At 56.1% G+C, this 22,751-nt stretch overlaps 1 protein-coding gene across 1 annotated transcript in view; it reads left to right on the top strand.

The window, feature by feature from the left end:
- Positions 1–21,529, top strand: part of ALPK3 (alpha kinase 3) — a gene marked incomplete at its 5' end in the record, with an annotated part of 54,010 nt that extends 32,481 nt beyond the window's left edge. The window contains 9 exons of the mRNA XM_080807411.1: positions 3,020–5,087; positions 6,310–6,457; positions 6,867–6,994; positions 7,135–7,170; positions 9,331–9,611; positions 10,159–10,247; positions 11,006–11,226; positions 13,519–13,567; positions 14,142–21,529. Of these exons, the coding sequence (XP_080663537.1) occupies positions 3,020–5,087; positions 6,310–6,457; positions 6,867–6,994; positions 7,135–7,170; positions 9,331–9,611; positions 10,159–10,247; positions 11,006–11,226; positions 13,519–13,567; positions 14,142–14,487 (3,366 nt within the window). The 3' untranslated portion in view covers positions 14,488–21,529. The remainder of the gene's footprint in view (positions 1–3,019; positions 5,088–6,309; positions 6,458–6,866; positions 6,995–7,134; positions 7,171–9,330; positions 9,612–10,158; positions 10,248–11,005; positions 11,227–13,518; positions 13,568–14,141) is intronic.
- Between the last annotated feature and the right edge of the window lie 1,222 nt (positions 21,530–22,751).

The raw sequence follows: 22,751 nt of genomic DNA, 5'->3' as shown, positions 1-22,751 counted from the left end.
AGAGCATAAGCGTTTTTAGTTTTATTAAATGATGCTAAGTGGCCATCCATGGAGGCGGTGCTGACAGCCTCTTTCCCCAGACCCTGGCCAGCAGTGTTTTTAAACTTTTTGCTGCTTTAGGCTCGGGCTTTTGGGCTTTATCCTGTGAGTGATGATGAGCCCTGGAGAGGTTTTTAAGCAGGACAGTGTCACAATCCAATCTGTATTTTGGTAAGATCACTTGGGTTGCAGTGAGGGTAAGTGTTGCACAGAGGCAAAACACTAGAGTTGTGAATGCCAGTTGGGAGACTTGAAAGGGGGCCAGGCGAGGCGGAATTGTTGGCAGCGTGGTTTTGGTGGTTGGCAGGGGAGACAGAGAATGGAATGGGTGTTGAGACCCTGAGGAAGTAGGTTCGATAGGACTCAGGGACTGATCAGGCTTGGGGACGAGGGAGAGAAGATAGCTTTAATCAAAGGCTGTAGGGGCACCTGGTTGACTCAGTAGAGTGTGCAACTCTTGATCTCAGGGTTGTGAGTTTGAGCCCCATGTTGGGCATAGAGATGACTTAAAAATAAAATCTTAAAAAAAAATCAATAAAACTCTGTTCCCGTGAGACTTATGCAAAGTCAGCATTTTCTTTGTAAATTTATGGATTTCATGCCCGTGTTAATGCTTCCTAATCCTAGAATACCAGGAGTTAACAAAAGGTTCTAATGTATTACTAACCACTGTTTGTTGGCTCCAAGGGGTTTTTGTCTATTAGTCTCTTACTGGTTGTCGGAGAAGTTGGAGGAGCATTTTTACGAAAATTCTTTGGCCACTCAGATCTATTTGATGGCTTCTGAAAATCACCACACTCTTATTTTTCCCATATTTGAATGAATGGTATCATTCATTCAAAATCCCATATTCAGTAACTTTAAATTCTATACTTAATTCAAATGTAGCTTAATTATATATATTTTAAAGTCTTTCTTTATGTGATCTGTTTCTTTTGGTTTTGTGTGTGGTTCTTCTGATAACTAGAGATATTTGTATGTGGTAATATATAATATATATTTTATATTTTATATGCTACCATTAAGTATTTCCTCTGTTCAGGGTCTTAATTTTTCATGACAGCTATGATCAAGTGTTTCCACATCCCTTTTCCCCTGTCATTTTCCATCTCATACTAGCACCACATCTTCTATCTAGGCGATTATCTCTGTAGAGTTAGGTATCCTGTATTTCTGTTACCTGGTTTTTCCAGCTTTGGTTCAATTTTTGGTTCCTGGCTTGTATAGGTGATAGACTCCACTTGTCACCTTCTTCCTCCTTCCACTTTTTGTACAAGTTGTATCATTTCTGCCTCCTCAGGGCGTAGAACGCTGATATTTTCCTCTGCCACTCTAAACCCCTTCGGGTGTAGTCTCGATTATATAATTAATACATATTTAATGCTCAGCAAGAATTTTGCTGTGGTTTCCCCTAATCATCTTTTGGCCGACCGGAGTATGTTCTCTGGTAGTGTGCTCAAGCGGGGCTCGTGGGAATGATATTCCCTAAATCCTCGTATGTTCAAAGACAACCTTCCTACGCTTAGAGATTTTCAGGAAGTTTCTTCAGAAGCGTGTTTTTTTTGCGGGCGTTTTCTGAGATGGGCTGCCGCTGGGCCGTTCCATTCTCCTCTGCCTGTGTCCGCAGGACGGCAGCCTTGGGTGTCTTCTGGGTGATTCCCACCCAGCTCTCCGCGATCCCACAGCTCTCGTTGGAGGGGGGCTCTGGGGGCTCGTCACACTGGGAGGAGTCCTGTGCCCGCAGTAACTGCGCTTGGCGGCCGCTCTCCGAGCCCCGCAGAACCCTTCACTCTTCGCCTGCCCGAGTGCCCTCATGGTTTCTTTTCTCCCCGTGGCTTTCGTTCCGAGCGGCCTCCAGCGGCTCAGCTGCCTCCCTGCTCCGTTTTTCTTTTCTTTTACTTTTTTTGGGTTTGTTTTTTTTTTTGAGACTGTAAGTTTATATGCCTCCAGGTTCACTCATGATGAAGTTTAATATTTTTTCTTGTTTATATTGTCGCTTTTGATTATATTTGGGAGGAAAAGAGGCAACTTGTCTCTTGTGCCACTATGTTTAGACCAGAAGTCCTTTAATTATATCGGACGGGACGGCATTCTCCCATGTTCTCTCCAGCTTGAAGTGAGACACAGCAGGCTTCTGGGCTGACCTCTACCACTTCTGTCTGACAGTGGAGGATCACCTTTCTCTTTTGGCCATCGGTGTGTTCCTCTCTATTAGGTTTACTTTTTTTTAAAGAAATGTTTTTAAAGGTTTTTATTTTTCCATAATCTCTGCACCTGGTGTGGGGTCTGAACTCACGACCCCGAGTTCAAGAGTTGCGCGCTCTACCGACTGAGTGAAAATGGAGAGAGCGCTCACAACTATTTCACACTGTGAGGAGTAAGTGAGGTAGTGCATGTGTAGCAAATAGGGGCCAAGGACAGTGATTTGCATTCAAAAGGGTAGTAGTATACACTTCATTGATTTCTCCGGCACAGGTGGTGTCCCCGAGTGACTTTAACTTCTGCGTTCAGATGACATCACATTGGTACCACTCGCTCTACGGTAATGGCAGATGCTGCCATGGAGCCCGTTGTCAGGAGACCCTTCGGCTCTCTCCCTTTTCACCCGTCATTCTATCTGGTGGCAGTTAGTGCCAAAAGAGAGGGACAGATCAATTTTCTCGGAAGCCCCGGAGAGGGGACCCTCTCCTCCAAACGGCAGGGATGAGGGGTCTTCCAGGGAAGGCAGGTGGGAAGGGCCAGAGCTAGATCTGGATTCTGGATATTCCTTGGTGCAGACTCTGGGATCAGGGATCGGGATGGGGGGCTTGGGACTTTGCCACATGTCCTTTGCCTCCAACCCCTAGCAGGCCTGGAAAACCAGGTGGCGGGAATCCGGTCGGGCTCATCTGGATGAGGTCAGAGGAGGCCGGGACGCCAGGCTGAGAGAGATCCTAAGGCTCACGTGGCCAAGCTCTTCCTCTCCTCCACGTGTTCTCAGGTCCCGGAATCCCAGGCAAGCCCGGCTCCTACCGCGCTGGCTGCCAACACCGCCGACATGGTCTCTGTGGGTTGCAGCGACCCCAGAAGCCGGGGCGTCGTTGAGCCCATGGACACAGACACCCAGGAAGCTGGGAGGACATCTGCTGACCAGAAACGTGGAGGCAAGAAGAATACAGAGGCTGATGGGAAGATGCAGGTGGATGGGAAGACCCAGGGAGACAGGACACAGGCCACCCAGACGACACAGGCAGATAGGAAGAGCCGGGTGGACATTGGGCCACGAGAAAGTGAGAGGCCGGCATCCGCCAGGAGGTCCCAGGAGGATGTGGTGGCCCAGGGAAGGGCAGGGACACAGGTGGAAAGGACACAGACAGGCAGGAGGATGCAGGCAGACGGAGGGCCACGGTCAGAGGAGAGCACACCCGCAGCCGTGAAAGGTCCGTCCGAGAAGGGATCCGTGACCAGCCCCGGCCCACAGTCCAGAGCCCCCGCGTGCCCACCTTCAGAGGGTCCTCGGCCTCCTCAGATTATTGAGTGTTTCGACCAGACCCCTGAAGGGCCCTCTGTCCCGGAAGAACCTGGTTTCGTGCTCAGATCTGAAGAAGCGGCAGCCACGGCCCCCGGGAACGACGAGCCAGCACTGCTGGCTGCCCCAGGTCGCACACTCCCAGTCCAGCGGCCTCCCCAGGGTGGTCTGGAGCAGCGGGGAGGGCCTGAGTGGCTGGGACTGGTCAAGGACAAGCCAGAGGATGGCCTGATCCCAGGCCCCAAGGAGGAGCAGCCGAGGGAGGTGCCGTCCATGGATCTGGGTGGCTGTCCTCCAGCTGGCCGGAGCCCGGAGGCGCCCACCCTGCCCTCTCCTCCCAGGCAGGGCCTGACCACGAGCTCGAGGGAGGCTCCGCCCAGCGCTCCGGCCTCTGAGCACATGAGTGCTGCTGCCTTCCCGCCCTCTGGGGACCAGGCCTTGCTGAGGCCGGCCCACCCACTGTCCCTGGGGTCAGGGACCCCCACCCAGAGTCACCCGCCAGCAGCCATGTCCGCCAACAGCGAGGGGGCCTGTGCCCCGGGGCCGGATGCAGAGGGGAGGCCCCCGGGTCCCCAGAGCTGTGACCCCGGCCTCATAGACTCACTGAAGAACTACCTGCTTCTGCTGCTGAAGCTCTCCAGCACAGAGCCGGCGGGCGGGGGCGCGGAGGCGCAGGGGGCAGCCGCCGCCGGGGCTCCGGTGTCCTCGGCCACTCTGGTCCCCGACGTGGAGGTGGCCGGTCTGAGTCCCCGGACGTCCAGGCGCATCCTGGAGCGCGTGGAGAACAACCATCTAGTGCAGAGTGCCCAGAGCCTGGCGCTGAGCCCCTGCACCTCCCGCCGCCTCACCGGCCTCCTGGATCGCGAGGTGCAGGCTGGCCGTCGGGCCCTTGCAGCAGCCCGGGGCCCTGGCCCCAGCACCCTCACCGTCCCTGCCATCGTGGTAGGTGAGGAGGGGGGTCCTGGGCTGGCCTCCGAAGGATCCAGTGAGGGCGAGGGTGAGGGTCCCCCCGAGGGGCCTGGCCTCCCAGGGGCCTCCCCGGAGAGCACGGTGCGCGGGTGGCTGGGGGAGACGGGTGGGCAGACGGCCTCGGGTCCAGGACCACTCCCAGCAGACAGAAGGGCCCAGGAGCCCTTCCGAGAGGAGGAGGCCCCAGGGGAGGCCCCGACAGGCCTCCCCGCAGCTACACCGGAGGAGCTAGCTTTGGGGGCCCGGAGGAAGAGGTTTCTCCCCAAGGTCAGAGCAGGAGGAGACGGGGAGGCAGCCAAGGCTGAAGAAAGGGAGAGCCCCACGGTTTCCCCTCGGGGGCCCAGGAAGGGCCTGGCACCCGGGTCCCCGGGGACCCCAGGGCGGGAGAAACGTTCCCCAACCCAGGGTAGAAAGGCAGGCATGCTGGAGGTGCCACGGGCAGAGGACGAGCCGGCAGCAGGAGACCTGGGCTCCGGCCCCAAGGCCAGCAGTGCGGACGCAGAGCCAGTCCTGGATGAAGGCAAGCAGGACGCGTCGGCCAAGTCCAAGAAGGCCAAAGACCTGCTGAAAGGTGAGCAGTGGGGGGGGCGGGGAAGGGCTTCGGGGGGGAGGGTTGCACACCGCGGTGGCAGGGGGTGCGGGGCACACCCGCGAGGGGTTTACAGCGCCCCTCCTACAACGGTCTCCTGGAACGACCCCCCAGGCTGTGCCGTCCGAGGGCTGGTTCTCGTCCTGGCTCTGCCACGCAGGACGGGGCACAGGACAAACTGTGCCACCGAGGGTGAAGCGGGAGGGAAGAAATCAGGTCCTGAGCGCGGGGCTGCCTTCCCCAGGTGGTCCTGGGTCTGGCACCTCCGTCCCCGCCGTCCCCTCTGCACAGACTTGTCCCTGGAGGACAGAGCAGGAGGGTCAGGATCCCGGTGCAGGTTCCTCAAGTTAGGGCCTAGAACCCAAAGTGGAGTCCTCGCTCGCTCGCTCTCCTGCCGCAAGAGCCTTGCATTTTATTTGAGGAGAAGCTTTATGTTTCGTTGTTGTGTTTTCTTTGTTCTTTTTAGTGAACTCAGTTCCTTTAGTAGATGTGAGGCCGCTGGCCGTTATCTGTTTACTCTTGGCTGGGCTTTCCTGGCCAGTACCATCCAGTGAGTTCTCTCTTTTCATCTATAACACCAGTGTCGGGGCTCATATTTGCCACAGCGTCCTCTGTGACCCATTTCATCCCTGAAGGTTCTGACACGACCTTGGGCATTTCTGATTCTGGTCATTTGTGTTGCTGTTTCTTCTTCCCACTTAGGCATTTGATTTCTCATGGATTTTTGTTGTTGTTGTTGTTTTTAAATTTGAGTATAGTTGTAACACCATGTATAAGAATGTAATATGTATATCTATAATATAATGTCTGTGTGTAGAAATAACATGATATCATTGAACACAATGTTACGTTCATGTCATAGTGATTCAATAATTTTCTATGTCACACCGTGCTCCCCACAAGTGCAGATGCTCTCTGTCCTCTCTTCTCTGACATCTGGGTCCTGGGCTCGGAGGCTGTCCCAGGCCTGGGGTAGGGGCACAGGAGTGGGGCCTTTCCAGCTAGGATGTGTGCTTTGGGGTCAGAGCCAACGGCTCAGAGGTACACATGGGACGAGGCTGGGGGCCAGGAAGGGTGGGTTGGTGCGGGGGCTTGAATCCCGTTTCCTCTCAGCCCGTCCCACTAAGGACATGCAGGGAAGCAGGGGTGGGGCCAAGGTGGCGGGGAAGTGGCTTGTCCCTCTCAACTGGGCCCCTGCTCTCAGCCCCACAGGTGATCCGGAAGATTCGGGTGGAGCAGTTTCCTGATGCCTCGGGCAGCCTGAAGCTCTGGTGTCAGTTTTTCAACATTCTCAGTGACTCGGTCTTGACGTGGGCCAAGGATCAGCGCCCAGTGGGCGAGGTGGGCAGGAGGTAAGCCGGCCGGATACCACGCCCACCTGGCCTGGCTCCCCAAGTGCAGCGACAGTAACACGGGGCGTGTTTCCCCCACTGTGGATCTCCCACTGTCCATCATGCAAGGCTCAGGGTAACCCTACGAGGAGATGCTAGTATTTCCTTGGTAGGGAGGAGAAAGTTGAGGCTCAGTGGCATCAAATCACTTGCCGAGTCACACAGCAAGGGGGCATCAGGACAGCCACCCAGACCTGTGTGACCGGGGACTACCCCTTGACCACAGTACCTCTCACCCCCCTGCCGAGCTCTCAGAGCCTGGGTCCATGGCAGCCTCGGAGGGCCGGGTGTGACCATCCTCAGGACCGCAGTCCGGCCCCGGGCTATGCACAATGATGGACCTCACGGGGAGGGTCTCCCTTCTCTGCAGTGCCGGGGACGAGGGGCCGGCGGCCTTGGCCATCGTGCAGGCGTCCTCCGTTGACTGTGGTGTGTACCGATGCACCATCAACAATGAGCATGGCTCCGCCTCTACTGACTTCTGCCTCAGCCCCGAGGGTGAGTGGGCCCCCTCCCGCGCTCTCTGTCCAGCCTGGCTCTGGGGGCGGGGGGGACAGCAGTCATCTGTGCAGAGAGGGTGCTCTCTCCACGCGGGCCAGCCTGAGGGCAGCTGCTTCGTCTTCTTTTTCTCCACACAGTGTTGTCGGGATTCATCTCCAGAGAAGAAGGTGAAGGTATGATGCGGGTATGGGGGGGGAGCGGGTGGCCCTCATCCCTACTCCTGCCATCCTCGGGGAGGACCTGCTTCATCCATTCCAAGTGCTGTGTTTACCTCTACACACAGCTACACTGGGCCTCCTCATTTAGGATAGGGCTCGGGGTGGGGATGGGGAACACTGCTATTTCCGAAGATTTTGGAAGAAGGAGTGGCCAAGAGGCCCTTCCACAAGAGGTTAATTCAGCCTTGTGCCCTTGGCCCATGTTGGAGCCCTTGACCAAGGGCAGTCCTGGCCGCTAGAGCCCACCTCACCCTGCCAGCTCCTTTCCCAGAGTTTCTCACCATGCTCTGTGGGTCCCTGCCTCGAGTCCACACGGTGAACTCACTAGAAATGCAGTTTCCAGGGCCCTGCTGTTGAGATCCTTAATCACAACATCTGGGGAAAGGGACCCAGAAAAGCAGCATCTTCAGCAGGTCTCTGGTGATTGTGATACGCCTAAATTATAAGGCGTGTCCCCAAACATTAGAGCAAAAGTCTGGGCTGCTTCTGCAGGAAACACACTGAGAATCAGGACTGTGAAGGCAGCTGGGGATAAAATTTTAGATCTTCATTGCCAACTAATGAATTCATTCATTCATTTGTTCATTCACTCATTTAATCCCTCAGTCATTCAACTAGCGTCTTTGATCAGTTGTCAAGCGCATTCAAAATCAAATGGAAGCTCACACCCACACACTTAGCAATAGCACTTTAACGTGCTCAAACGCTCAGTCACACATCCCTAGCTGTCTCTTCACGGCTGGCTTACCTGGGTTAGGAACCACTCATTGCTTTGGGCAGATCACTCTCAAGTCTCTAACACATACCTGTTCTCGCTCATGATTTTCCCTCTTTAGTTGTTGAAGTCGCTTGATGGGTAGGATTTCTTGCAATCCGGATTTTGATGGTTTAACCCCATTTAACATGTTCCTCTTCCCATGTGCTCCTAAACTGGTAATTTGATGGAGAGGCTTGGTCAGATTCAAGTGCAGTTCTTTGTGGGGGTGGGGAGGGTCTGAGTGGGCAAGAACCCTTCACAGGGTGCTCTGTCTGCCCCTTAGCATCCTATCTGGAGGCACATGATGTCTGATGGGTTTACTCTAGTAACATTAAGATTGATCCCTGCATTTATTCCGTGTTTCCTGCCCTTTCTATCCTTTGAAAAAGTTCAAGAACTGTATCTGATACTTGTTACCTGAGGGTTCTAGCAGCTACCAATTATTGCCCGAATCCGCGATTTTGTTTGGGTTTCCAACCAGAGTATTTTAATTCTGTCATTTCTACATCCATCCGTTGAGTTTCTTCTGTAAAGGAGAAATGGTTCTTTTGTTGCCTCGAGTTGGTCCCTACCGTCCTCCAAAGGTCACCAGTGAGGTTTGGGGTTTTGTGTGTGTGTCGGGGGGAGGAGTGAGTTTTTTTCAACTACAATTATGACTATGATTTTTGAAATATATTTGATATGTTCACCACATTGTAGAAATCATTCCTTTTGGTTGGTAAGATTGATCTGTCCCCATGGAAGCCCCTTCCACGGCTCCTGTGTCCTTCTGACGAGCCACCGGGGTCTTCGTGGCTTCTTTGCCTTCTGGTCAGACAGGATGTCCCAGATGCTTTGAGTCCATTTCCTTCCCGAGACCTGGACTCAGCCGTTTCTTGAGGGAGCGAGGAGTCCTTTTGCAGGGAGATGGCTTGTAGGGACCACAGTCTGAGCACTGAGGCAGCCCATGCTTCTGAACGGGTCCTGAAGCCTTTTGCAGTCAGACATGTTGGTTGAGATGGAAACATTTGTTTATTTGATCCAAACACCTAACTCCCAAACAAAATCCACACCCGGGTGGCTGCTTCCCCAGAAAAGCTGTGCCTTGCACAGACACTGAGCACATCCTTGCCATGTGAGGGGCACGCTGAGTGCCATCCAAGGGTGGGGCTTTCGTCACACAGAGATCCACCGCTGGGAGCTCACAGGCTGGGTTGGGCCCCGCGGTGTACGGGCCCCTGGAGAGCAGTCGTGGGAGACAGTGAGCGCACCAGAGTGGGGGGACAGGGGACTGTTCCGGCTCTCCCTGCCCCACACACCCCCCATCTCGGTGGGGGCAACAACGTCTAGTTTTCCGCGCCTTTCCCATTCCCTTGCAGTTGGAGAGGAGATTGAGATGACCCCCATGGTCTTTGCAAAGGGTCTGGCTGACTCTGGCTGCTGGGGGGACAAGCTCTTTGGACGCCTGGTGAGCGAGGAGCTACGAGGGGGTGGACATGGGTGTGGCCTGCGGAAGTCCTCCCAGGCCAAGGTCATCTACGGCCTGGAGCCCATCTTCGAGTCAGGCCGCACGTGCGTCATCAAGGTGTCCAGCCTGCTCGTGTTTGGACCCAGCAGCGAGACCTCTCTCCTGGGCAGGAACTACGACGTCACCATTCAGGTTCCGTGTCCCCTCCCAGGTCCCTCCTTCCCCTGTCACCTCCTCCCCTTCCCCAGCTTGGGTCCCATTGGAGGCAGAGGCTGACTGTGTGAATCCTCACGAGGCTCCTGGGACGGGTCTGGAGACGAGCTTGGCTCTGTCTTTGGGGCCGTAGTTTTCAAACCGTATTTTCGTAGCAGAAACCTTTCTCGTTGCCTTCAAGCATATCTTCCTGGAGCCTCTGCGTGAGATCAAAGGAGAGTGACTGGGTGGGGTGGACAGTCTCAGTCTCTGGCTCCCCACAGCGTGGCCCCTGGGGCACTGCCACTTGGGCTCCAGGGAACAGGGTTTGGAAACCACTTTTGAAAACAAGCCCACAGCCTCTTGTTTTGCAAATGAGAAAACTCAGGTGCAGAGCAGGGAGCAGGGAAGGAGTGACCCTCACCTTTCCCAGGGCTGGAATCCCCCCCCACAGTCCTGCTACAGAGGGCCCCCCGCTTAGAGCCGGACCTGACGGAGAGCAGCAGAGTGCCCTTGCTGACCAGACTTGGTTCTCTTTAATCCCCAGGGGTGCAAGATCCAGAACATGAGTCGGGAGTATTGCAAGATCTTTGCAGCCGAAGCCCAGGCGGCCCCTGGCTTTGGGGAGGTGCCTGAGTGAGTGCTCACAACGGGGGGCAGGTCTGTGCGGACCTACAGACTTGAGCTTCGGCCCAGAGCAGTGATTTCGGGGTCCATCAGAGGCATCCTGAGTTACGGCCCATGCTCAGCTCAATGGTCCCCCAAAATCTAGAAATGAAGCCCTCAAGATTAACCGCCCACTTTAGAAAAGCCTCTGCCCTGCTCTTGGTCTCCTCCTGCTCACCCCAGGTCCCCCCTCCTTCGCTTGCGGATGGCAGGATGCTGGGACTCTCCAAAAGGGTTGGGGGGGCTAGGCCTCTAGGCCAGTGGCTCTGGACTCGTCTCTGGCGGGCAGCTAGTGTCCGTGCAGGTTTTTGCAGGAGTCAGCTACAAAGGGTCATCGTTTCCATGCTGAGACTGAACTCTGACTCTCGAACCCTGGGGTCCGGTTGGCATGGAGCACGGTGTGGCTGCCTCCTCTCTAGAGGGGTTCCTTCCGGGTGGACGCATCCAGATCTGGGTCCCTCGCCCAAGCTCAGGTCGTCCTGGGGCCACAGCACTGTTCGGTTCTCATCTCACTGAGCTCAGGGCACGGACAGGACTCTGAAGCCCATGGCCTCATTTCCTTCCCCGAGCTCAGGGTGGAGCTGGCCTTCCTCTCCGTCATTTGGTCTCGGAGCCAAGAATGCTCTTTTTGGAAGGACCCTCCTTTTCAACCCAAGAGTGTAGACTTGGGGGCGGGGGGGCTCCCGGGGCCACACTTCCTGCTCACAGTGGAGTGCAACTGTGTTTAGGATCCTCCCATTGTACCTCATCTACCGGCCGGCCAATAACATCCCCTACGCGACCCTGGAGGAGGACCTGGGCCGGCCGCTGCAGCCCTACTGCTCCCGGGAGTGGGGCAGCGCCGCGCCGGAGACGGCCGGCAGCTCTGAGGTCAGGCAGAAATGCCAGACCTTCCAGCACTGGCTCTATCTGTGGACAAATGGCAGCTTCCTCGTCACGGATTTGGCAGGTAGGAGTCTGGGCGGCTGTGGGTGCGTGTGTGCCCGCGAACGAGAGTGTGCAGAGGGGCAGAGCCGGGTCCCCTGTGCTCCCGCATTTCCTCTCCTTTGCTTTCCCCGGGAACCTGGTCAAGGACATCGGCCTCACTGGCCTCGTCCAGAACCGCCGTGGCATCCCCGGGAGCACGTTCCAGGCTCCAGTTACGGTTAAGAAGGAATTTAGTTCAAAGAACACGACATGGGAACTAATGAAACACCCGCACCCAAAGTCTTCTCAAAGTCTCCCTTCCTCCCCTCCTGGTGGACCCGCTCTAGACGGTCCCCCTCTGCAGACGCCCCAGACTCTCCCATCCTAGCGCGCTGGCTTTCCTGCCCCTTCTCCTTCCTCTCCTTCCTCCTCACCTCCTCCTCCTCCCCTTCCTTCTTTCCCCCTCCTCCCCCTGGGTCTGCCCCTTCGCCCTCCCCACCCCACCGCCGTCTCCCCTCTCCCCTCCTCCTCCTCTGCTTTCCTCTCCTCCCTCTCCTTCTCTTCCTCTACACCCTCCTCCTCCACTCTTGTTAACTTTTATTACAGGAATCATCTTAGTCTCGTGACCCCTTCTTATGTCGATCCCCCCATTCCCAGACCCCCCCCCCCATCAAAGGCCAGCAAGCACAAATCTTCCTTTCTCTGACCAGCTCTTCCCAGGCCCGTTCTCTAGCCTGAAGCAGGCAGGGGAGAGGAAAGGAGAGTCCCTCTAGAGTGGGAAGAGAGGGACGCTGGGAGTATCACCCACGACCTTATCTGGTCCCCCATGCGCATTAGTGGGAAAACCAAGGGCCAGAGACAGAAAACGGGCTTAAAGGGGGTTCTTGCTGGGGTCGAGCCGCGCCGTAAACACGGTGTGTCGGACTCCGCCTGTTGAGGGGGGCCGCGGCCCGGTAAGCCGTTGCCCTTCCTTCCGTTAGTTGCCCCCATCAGTCCAGCATTGAGCCGCTACCGGGAAGGGGAAAGGGGAATCGGGAACACTCACTGCCTTCCAGAAGCTGTGATCAGTGTCCCGGGTTCTCGAAGGGGAGGATAACGTGATGCGGGAGGAAGACCTGGGACTCAAAGTATTCAGCTTTACTCCACATCTCCTGGCTTTCCTGCTGGTCTCTGTAGACCCAGGAGAAAGCCAAAGCTCAGACGGGGCGATCCCCCCAGTCTCTCTGAGCTTCGCCACCCTCTCCCTCCCGGGGAGTGGCGGTCCCTTCCCGTCTCCCACGTGGGCTGGGAGGACCGAGCGAGGCCGTGCCTGTGAGCGATTTCACAAACCAGAATTCTGTGCACGTGTCAGGGGCCATGGTTACTGGGGTGCAGAGTGGAAGGTGGCGACCCCGGCAGAGAAATGACAGGGACTAACGTCTACTGCGTGGCCGCCGTGCCCCAGACACTAAGCTAGACACCCCCTGACGCTCTTACTCCCCTGCGAGGCCGGTGGCATCAGCTCCTCTGAGAGCTGTGCACTAGGGATGGTTCTCGAAGCTCACAGAGCTGGGAAATCAGCGCCCGTGTGCCCTGACTCTCACCCATCACACCCAGCCCCAGGCCCTGGCAGTGAAAGGCGGGTTCCCAGAGGATATGACCGCACAGTTTGAAAGTGGGGAGAGGCTCCCCCTCTAATGCGTGGACGCTGGGATGCTGGGGTGGACCGGCCGGGCTGGACAGGCCACTCCCCTGAGCCCGTTCTGCCTGGCTGTGTTCTCCCAGCACTGTCCCCTCGTCTCGGCGTCTTGGGGTGCATGCTTGCTGCCCATGTGAGTAGGTGGAAGACAGTCTTCCCCACGGTTAGTTTCTGCCGGCCCAGCCCGGGTTATGTTCCCATTCCCACCTGCCCTCCCGTGCCCAGAGAAGCTAATCCCGGGCAGAAGAAGGGGCAGATGCTGGCTCAGAGTGAGAGGCCAGCCCTGCTTGTGGCCTACTGTCATGCGCTAGAGGCAGGATTGCAGAGCTGGAAGGGCTTGGGGTCTAGGAGTAAGAACTGAGCTCGCACTCTGACTCACAGCAACCGCTGCACACGGTCAGTGCACAGTTAGCAAGTGGAAGAATGACTGTGACCTTGCTCCAGCCCCCGACCGCTGAGCCCGCCTCCTCACCTGTGGGAAGGGGGCATCATTGCTACTAACAACACCTAGACGCCCACACCGCCTGTGAGCCTGGCTAGAAGTGATGGCATGCCCTGAGCCCTGCACGCCCCCGTCTAGTGATAGACCCGTTTGGGGGTGGGGGGCCCCTGGAACGCGCCCAGGCTGCCCCAGCTTCCAGCTCTGTCTCTTTCCAGGGGTTGATTGGAAGATGACGGATGTGCAGATTGCTACCAAACTGCGAGGGTGAGTGACTGTCCGTGCCAGGAGGCCTCTGAGAATCTTCTTGGGCTGTGAAATTGTCCAAGGTCTTCTGGGTCTCCCTCCCTGAGGGGCTGGCCTGTGGCCAGATGCTCCCAGTTGTACCAGTGGCCATGTAGCCACATCCTGGGGGCCACCGCCCTGTAGCCTCCGTGCCCCTGACCTCAGGTCTGGAGCAACAGTATTGGGGCCCCCCTCCCCCACCTGCAACCCTGGGCTCCTCTTCCTTCCGGCTAGAGAAAGTTCATCCTGGTGCAGATGAGCCAGGGCCCTGGGAGGAAAGGGGGGATGCGGAGTCTGCTCTGATTTGTACGAACAAGCAGATCATCCCCACACCAGGCAGTGTGGACGTGACAAACTCCTGCACCACCGTGTAGTGGGGCCTCCATGTGGGATGGAGGTTTGGGGTGCTGCCCCCTGAGGGAGCACCCCACTGGACTCCCCAGCACCCCCAAAAGGGTGGGGCGTGACGCCCTGGCCACGGCCACCCCTCCGCAGGCCCCCCAGGGGCTCTCCCTGTGGTTGGGTCTCCTGCTCAGCTCTCACTGTTTGGCTGCAGATACCAAGGCCTCAAGGAGAGCTGCTTCCCTGCCCTGCTGGACCAGTTTGCCTCTTCCCACCAGTGCAACCCCTTCTGTGAGATGCTGGGGCTCCAACCCCTCAAAGGCCCCGAGGCTGCCCACCCTCCGGGCAAGGCCAAAGGCTCCAAGAGCCCATCCACGGGCAGGAAGGGCGGCCAACTGAGTCCTCAGCCCCAGAAGAAAGGCCCCCCCAGTCCCCAGGGCACCCGGAAGAGTACGCCAAGCCCCAAAGCCACCCCTCCAGCCTCGGGGGCACTCGCCACCCAGTTACTGGGACAGCCTCCCACCCAAGAGGGCAGCTCCAAGGCCCAGGGCCTGCGGTAGCCCCCACAGGAGGCTGGGGGCCTCCGCCCAGCAGCAGACCAACAAGGAAGCAGCTTGAGGCGATGGAGACTTTCCGGAACTACGGAACTCACCAAAGGAGGTGTGCCGAGGAGGCGCCATGAGGGGCCTCTCAGAGCAGCTCTTCTCGGTCCTCTCCTCAGTCCGCCCCTCATCGGATGGCTTTTGTGTGTGGTGGCACCTGGGGGCCCCTCCTGGTGCCACCGCCGGCCGGGGCTCCCAGGCCCCACTCCCAAGTGCCTGGCGGTCTAGCCCCTCCTTGAAGTTTACACGGGCCACTGCTGGAGGCTCCCGAGCCCTCTGCATGAGCTCTGCACCCAGCACCCCACCCCAGACCCTGCCGTGAATGCCGTACTCTGGGGGCACACCGACCAGCGGTTGCCCTCTACCTTTGCCTGGCCCCGATCTCTCCCCGTCCTCGGGGCTCCAGACTTCCTGCGTTGAGTCTGGCCTGGTGACTCTCAGGGAGCTTCTTCCAGCTGCTTGGCCTCTTGCCTCCCGGCGCGTCCTGCGACTAACCTGTCACTGAGCCCACATGGGGCTCAGGGCCCTTCCAGAGCCGGTCTTGTTCTTGTGCGGTGGTCTTTGGTGATGCGTGTTCTTGGCCTCCCCCCCCAGCGCTCAGGCACTCACGCACCTGCTTGCTGTGCTCCCTTGTCCCCCAGCTCCCAGCCCCTGCAGCCCGCTGCCTTTCCTCTGCCGCCTCTCTGCCTGCCGCCTTGCCCAGGTGCTTCCCCGGCCCGACTCCGCACCCTGCACCCCGTCCGCCCCTCCCCTGCCTCTCCCAGGCCCTCTGCCCATGAGGGAGAGTTGGCGGGGGGGGGTTGGGTCAACACCTGTGGCCAGAGGGCCGTGTTGACTCGGAGGGGTCTTGTGCTCCGTCCTGGAAGGAGGTGCCGTCCCAGCGCGGTTCACATCCCCTCTAGAGCGGGGATGGAGGGCCAGGGCTGTTCTCCATAGGGGAGGGCACAGGGGCGTTCGAGGAAGGATGCGGTCCACCCACGTGCCGGGCTGAGGGCATCCCTGTGCCCGGGAATGAGGACGCCTGCCCCAGCCCTTAGCTCCTGATCGCGGGGCTCCAGCTCTGGGGCTTGACCTATGGGCTCCCAAGGAATTGCTATGCTCGGCCCAACCCCCCGGGGTCCTTCCTGAGAGCCCCTCCTGGAGGCCTGGGACGGGATGGGCCTGGTGCTAGCCTGCTCCCCTTGGAATGCAATAAAGGCAGCCGTTGTGCGCCCTGCTCGCCCTCATCTGGTGTGGTTGTAGGTGTATGAGGTCAGGGTCCCCCTCACCAGGCGGGCGCTCTGAGGGTGCCCTGCAGCCCCGGGGCCCACCGCAGCCATGAACCCAGGCTTCGGCCCCTGGATGGACACGCAGTCTCAGCCTGTGGCCACAGCCGCACGGTCCGTGCTGCTTGTCCAGCTGGGCTGACGGGGATCTGGGGACATAGGTCTTTGGAACGGTCCCCCCATTCGGGAGAGGAACACAAAGGAAGGACCCGCGGAGGGAGGAGCAGGGCTGGAGGCGCGGGGCTGCCTCCCCCGCTACAAGGCCACCGCGGGGACCAGCAGCATCTGCCTCTCAGCTGTCCCCCGGCCCTTGCCTGCTCCCCAGGCTGCAGAGGCTTCTTCGTCCCCAGCCGCCCCATGCCGCCAGCCGGGCCTTCCTTGCCTGACAGGTAGGCCCCTCCGTTTTGGCACTTCTGACTTCTCTACCTCCTCTTGTGCTCAGGGGACTCTCCCCCCTTGTTCCTCTTGCCCCCGTGTGCTCCCGACTCCCAGTCTGCAGACCCGGATTGCCTTGGTGAACTGAGTTGGCATGTGATCCATTCATGCGTCCGTCTGCTCGGCAGACATACACTGAGCACCTCCTTCGTGCTAGGCCCCCAGCGGCCAGCCGTGGGAGGCACAGATACATGAGGCGGTCTCAAAAGAGAAAGGGGTTCATGGGAAGGGTGTTGGGGCAGCTCCCAGAGCCGAAGGAGTAGCTGAATGATTGGGCTTGAGACGGTGGGAGCCAGCAGAGATCCAGAGCTCGCCTTCTGGGAGCTGCTGCGGTGGGCGGATCGACACCAAGCAGCCCCTGACTCCCTCCACTCGAGATTTGAATTCCTGTCCTAGAGCTCAGGGCACTGTGGAGAGGGACAGAGGCAGTCTTCCAAAGGACCAGGATTCTTACCAGGAGAATGGTGCAGAGGAGGAGGGTAGAAAGGACTTGGTGGCAACAGCAAAAATAACCCCCTCCCAACACACACACTGTTCTTCCCCCCTGACCAATTATGACTCTCCCACATAAAACCAAGAGCAAATTCCACCCTGCCTGGGGAGACCATTCACGGTCACGTCCGGTGACTAAGTCCAAGGGCTGCCATTCTCCAAATCCAGTACCACATGTGACACGCTTCTGTCCGCTGTCACAATCCCATTTTGAAATTCTGCAACCTGGGGATAAAAATGAACCAGAGTCAACCCAAATTCTTGAACCCAGCAAGAGAGGCAGCACGGGTAAGGCCTGAGACCATTTCCAGAACAGGTCATGAGCACGAATGCTCCTGACTAGGGATTTTTCCACCTGTTGGAGTGACCCCAATCTTCCGTCCTGAAGTCCGGCTCCTCGGTGGCCCTGCCCTTGCGGCAGGTGTTTTTTAGCACGGCATATGGAGGCCCAGGAAGCACTCTTGGGCTCCCCACCCTCACTGCCTCCATCTGTACTCCTGCCCCCTTCTAAGCAGCAGCAATCAAATTTTCCCTCGAAAGGGTTGATCACCCTACTACTCCCATGACCTCCTGTCAAGCTCTAAGGAGCCTGTAGCAGCCGGGTGTGCCTCAGTTTCCAATGCATGTGTTGCTATGACATTTTGAGGATGTGTCTCCTTGGACACCAAAACCTCTGCGCGAGACTTGTCCCCAACCTCAGGCGTGGGCGAGGCATCAAGACAGAGCGAAGTCTCTCCCCTCTCCACCTGCTTCCCAGCCTGTGAGGGCCGATGAGCACCAGGTGGAGATGCTCGCCAGTTCCGAGAACTTGTGCTCCCTCCAACGGGTCGGTCCCAATCACTCACCTGGCGCCGCGGCTGAGTTTCCCGCAAACCATCTCACCGTCTGAGCAAGCAGACTGCTCCCGGACCGCAGGGATCCTGATCCCACGAGTGAATGCCATAGGCCCCCACCCGTTGCTTTACGTCCGCCATAGAGTGTGTCCTTTGGTTGGATGCCCTGTGTGGGGCGTCACAGTGATGTTTCCAGCATCTGATAATTCCATGGATATTGACGGTGGGAGAGGCATGATGGAGGGGAAGGCAAATCCACATGCAGATTAAGGGCCCATAGGGGTCGAGACCGATTCCTGCTCTCTTGAAATGACAGGCGTAGACTTGGGAGGTTCAGCGTAGAGCAGGAGGAAGGAGCATGGAAGGACGTGGGTGGAATTCACACACATGGCCTACCTGTGGCATCAGAGCCCTGTCCTGGAGCCTCTCCTTGATGCTCTGAGTGCTTCTGGCCATGGCCCACTGTGGCTGGGTGGGTCAGATAACCCCAGCTCATGAGGGGCAGCATGGCCCCCCGCTATGCTGTAACCAAACGTTTAGGCTCCCCCAGAGCCCAGTGGCAAGTCAGAGCGCCATGTCTCAAAAGGGTAATGGTTCCTTGTTGGCCAGAGAATCACTTGGTTCTGAACTCTGGGCTTCCCCGCCATTCTCTTCTTATCAGGACTTGCCACAAGCTTCCTTAGTCCTCCGTTATGCCACAGGCCCCACACGGCTCCCCAGTAAGCCACAGATGGACACATCAAGCCCCATGGGATCTGTCAGGTCATGGGGCTGGCAGGAGAACCATTCTCCCAGCTGGAGAACCTTCACTTGCTCTCGGCCCAGCCCAAAGCTGGTGGCCCTCTATGTCACTCAGTACAGAGGTCAGAACAAGAGGCCCTAAAGTGACATTTTTCCTGGAACTGGGTCTTCGTGTTAAGGGATGCAAAACGCGGTCATCTGTTCTATGTTGTGGAGGAAATATCCTGACCTCATCAGACCCCTCAACCCCCAGAAGCTTTAGAAGACCTTGAGACCTTCCCCCCCCCCCCATTTTCACATGATTTATCTCCCACCTCTGACTCACATACGTCTTATCAAGGCATCTGGGGAAACTGCTGACTCCAGGCTCTATCAGCACGATGCGGTCAGTGTGAGGCAACACTGTGCCGGCAGGGACAGTGTCCCTGGGGGCCAGGTGGTGGCCCAGAGCGGGTCACCTAAGATACACTGCCCTCCTGCAGCCCAGCTGAAGATAAACGCTTTCTGAAGTTCTTTGCTCATCAAAATAGAAGAAAAAAATGAATTCACTAGATCAAAGGATTCGTACCCCACGTGAGGAGCTGGGATGAATTTGCTTGAGCGAGAAGGCCATCTCTGGAGAGGACCTGCTGTGGGAGACGTCACTTTTTAAAGTTTACAGCAATCCAGAGACTTCCCGGTGTTTTGCGCTGACCAAGCTGAGCCGTGGTGGGAATCACTAGGACTTCACTCTCGAGTCGTTGGTAGTTACACTGATTTCTACACACCCCCAGAAATACAGTTCTACCTTTGATTTACCATTTTGGTAGGGAGGGGAATTCCAATGGCCTGTGCTTGCCCTATCCTACGATGGTCGCTCTTACCCTACTCATCAGAGCCCCATTGTGGGAGGGATGCCTCTTTCAAAGTCTATCCATTTCAACCAGTCAGTCAAAACAATCATTGGCCAGCTTTGAGATTCCTCTGTGTCTACCGTGGTGCAAATTCGGTGCAACCATCCCCATGGGTTGGCAGACCGCATGCTTTTCTGTGCTGCCCAGAAACTGGACAACTTGGAGCCAGTATCCTACGGAACTCCTCTCCCCAGGTTTGGGTATTTTTCCCTTCCTTCCATAGTTCCCAGATAAACGGATGCAGATCACTTTGGGGAAGGCCAAGGAAGGTTGGCAATGTGCATGAAGCGATAAAGCAAGGTTTCCCTTCAACGGTATTTGGCTTTCTCTCCACCGAAGATCTGGAAATTAGTGGAAGACTTTGACTCTGTCTCGGCAGCTTGAGACAGACCTGTTTGCCCAACCCGAAGTCTTACGTTATTGGTATAACTAGATGATATCTAAGGGACTGTCTGGTCTTCTCTCCTGGGACCCCAGGGTTGATTAGCCACAGCTGGGGGTCTGGTTTCCATGTCCATGACCATTGTGACAACTCCTCTACTTTGTTCCTCGTATCTGTCTGAGACCAGGGTGCCCGTTTTCAAAGCAGCTCTTCCAACCAGCATTCCAGGCCTGGAGAGGAAAGCCAGCAGGGCCTCACCCACGTCTTTCTCATGGCAACGAGCAAGACCATCTTCTGGGGCGTGTCTGAGGACAGGGAGAGGGTGCGTGGGCTGGACGCAGGCAAGGGACCCAATAAAGCGTTCTTTTCTCCTGAAATCTGTGAGCTCCTGTTTTCTTGGATAGTTGGTCTCTTTCATATAATTTAGCATGGGTCAACATTTGGTCCAGATTTGTGTTATCCACCCCTCGCGCTGCCATGGTTACAAACTATATCCTGCTGTTTGAGATTCTGCGCTAAATGTAGATTTTGCTGAGCAGACATATCAATAAATACAACCTGAAACAAAATTATATTCCACCTATCTCAGTCAAACAACCTTTAAAAAGTTTCCATAAATTTTCCCTATAGTTTTTGACCATGTGTATTAGCTATTCAATACAGTTTCTTCCAGGTGTAACTCTTCTTTTTCCTGCTCTGAGTCTGCCTCTCATCCCCGGAGCTATGTTGAGTGTGGATTCTGGTTAGTGGCCGATCAACAGTGTAGTGGGGGACAGGGTTAGGTCTCAATTTTATGACTCAATGGTGCCAGTACCCCGGCGCTGATAAAACTCAGGGAGGCTGTCTCATTCATTAAGCTTATGAGAAAATGGGATTTGTGCACCAAAAATCCATCTCATTGATTTTTAATGAGAAGTTGAACCAACCAGGAGACCAGACACTTGCGTTCACCTGAGAAGCAAATTCTTCCCTTTTTCTAAATCGAAAAGTTGTTAGGCAAGCTTAGAATGAGGGAGACAAACTTGAGTTCAGACCCAGCTTTCTTGGCCAGAGGAGTTGGAGCCTGTTGCTTAAATTCCCTGAATTGTGCTGCCTCATCGTTGTTTAAATCCTATTACTAGGACTTTTACGGACTGCCTATCATATGTGACAATTATACATTCTGGGTACATAACAGTAAACAAAACAGACATAGACTCCTCCCCCAGGGAGCTTACAGTCTAGTGGGGGAGACAAACATTGAACAAACACACCAATAAACGTGTAATGGCGAATTGTGTGTTAAGTACTACATAGCAGAAGAATGGAAGAGCGCACCAGCGGAGTGTGGGGCCCAAATTAGACTGGGGCTCTCAGGAGCCAACCTGAAGGCATTGATACATGAGCTGAGATCAGAAGATTGTTGGTCAGAGGAAGGGGAAGAGCGCCCCAGGCAGGGGAAGCAATCCATGCAAGGTTCTGTGTCCAGTTGTAGCAGAGGGATGGAATGAAAACTCGTGTGGATAGTGCATGGTCAGTAAGAACACAGTGGTATCGAAATACAAGGGTCAGAGAGCAGCGAGGCTAGACATGGAAGGACATTTGCACTGAACCTGATGAGCAGTGGTGCCTCGGTAGTCTCAGTGGTTACTGGAAATAGTAGAGAAGCCCTCCCATGGCAGTAGTCTTAAGCAAGACAGAGTTATTTCTTCCTCAGGAGGAGGTCTGTAGGCATTAGGAGATCTGGACACGGCCCACCTAGGGCTGGCATGGTAGCTCTAGGATGTTGTCTGAGCCAAGGCTCCTCCAGGTCTCTTCTCTTTCCTGCCAACCCAAGCAGTAGCAACTGACCCCAAGTGCAATGTCATGAATAGAAGAACGAAAAATGGTAATACAACTGTCAAACAAGAGAGCTGAATTCTCGTAGTATACAGTCGCGTCAAGAGAGAATGCCTAAAGTTGACAATAAAAAATAGTGTCTGTGTTATTTTTATCTGTCAATCATCTATCCATCCATTTATCTATCATTCGCCTATTTTATTTCTAGAGTTGGCTGTCAGAAGTGAATAGACAAGGACAGTCTTTCTGTGGGTCGGGTATGGGGTGGGGCTGGCTGGTATCTGGTTTTCCTGGTTCTTGTCTCCCTGAGACTGTCCAGGGGTGCGCTTCCTTTAAGTATCCTTTTTTGGTCATTTATGTGACTCTTACTTGAAACAAAAGCACCCACCTTGGGAACCCCAACTCCTTCTGCTTTAAGGACCACGTATCTGGGTCGTATCCCACTCAGCCACGCAAATTGGAGCCCCATTGTTGAATTGTAGTGGCAAGGACGAGGTTGATGGGACTCGGGCTCCGGGAGTCTCTGGGTTCAGGAGGCTGCAGTCGTATGGCTGGAGCCTGCTCAGGGCAGGGGGTCCTGGAACCCATGAGGCACTGTCCTCTGGCCTCAGAACTCATATGGTTCACGAATGGCTCTTTCCTATTATTTCCAATGGGTAATGAGGAGTAGCAGCTGCTGTGCCCTCAGCCTCAGAGGACATGGCGCATGTGCAGGTGGAGGGATGCTCCTGACACTTGCCATCCATCCCCGGGTGACAACGTTACGGCAGGAGATGAGTCTGCGTATTCCCAGCCTGATGTAATGGTCTAGCCAGCTGCTCTGGCCACTGGCTTTTTAATGACTTGTCTAGTACTTCCAAGTCCAGTATGGGATATGACCCTCATGGTTCAACCGGCTGTTGTCATTTCCAACCAAACTAGACACCCTGGTTTCACACTAAACCACTTTGGTTCCACCAAATCCCCATGAGATTGGAGCAAGGCTGCAGACAATGCCAGGGTCATGTACGAGACTCCCTGAGGCAGGAAGAGGACTGATGGAAAAGACCCTGGGCATGGGCCCAGGCCTGGGGTAATCCTGCAGCCTGTGCCCTGCTTCCAGCAGCCTGGGAATGAGGGTGCCCTGCCCAGGCCCCTTTACTGGGGACCCATCCCCCGGGTGCTGTGAGTTAGTTAGCTCACAGCTGCCCCTTGTCTGAAGAATTGCCCTGAGTCAAATGGAGGCCTCCTAATCCCTCCCCAGTCCTTGGCCCATGACCGACTGGTCTGGCCTGGCCTCAAGGTGTGACTAAACTATGGGCAAGTTCGTGTGCCAGAGTTTTCCTGTGGAACCCAACTAAAGCCAGATTCTAGTCAAGACCAC

This window comes from Martes martes (assembly GCF_963455335.1).
Source record: "Martes martes genome assembly, chromosome: 7".
NCBI classification, from domain to species: Eukaryota; Metazoa; Chordata; class Mammalia; order Carnivora; family Mustelidae; genus Martes; species Martes martes.
The sequence above is the reverse complement of the archived record's forward strand: the minus strand, read 5'-3'. Positions and strand labels throughout refer to the sequence as shown.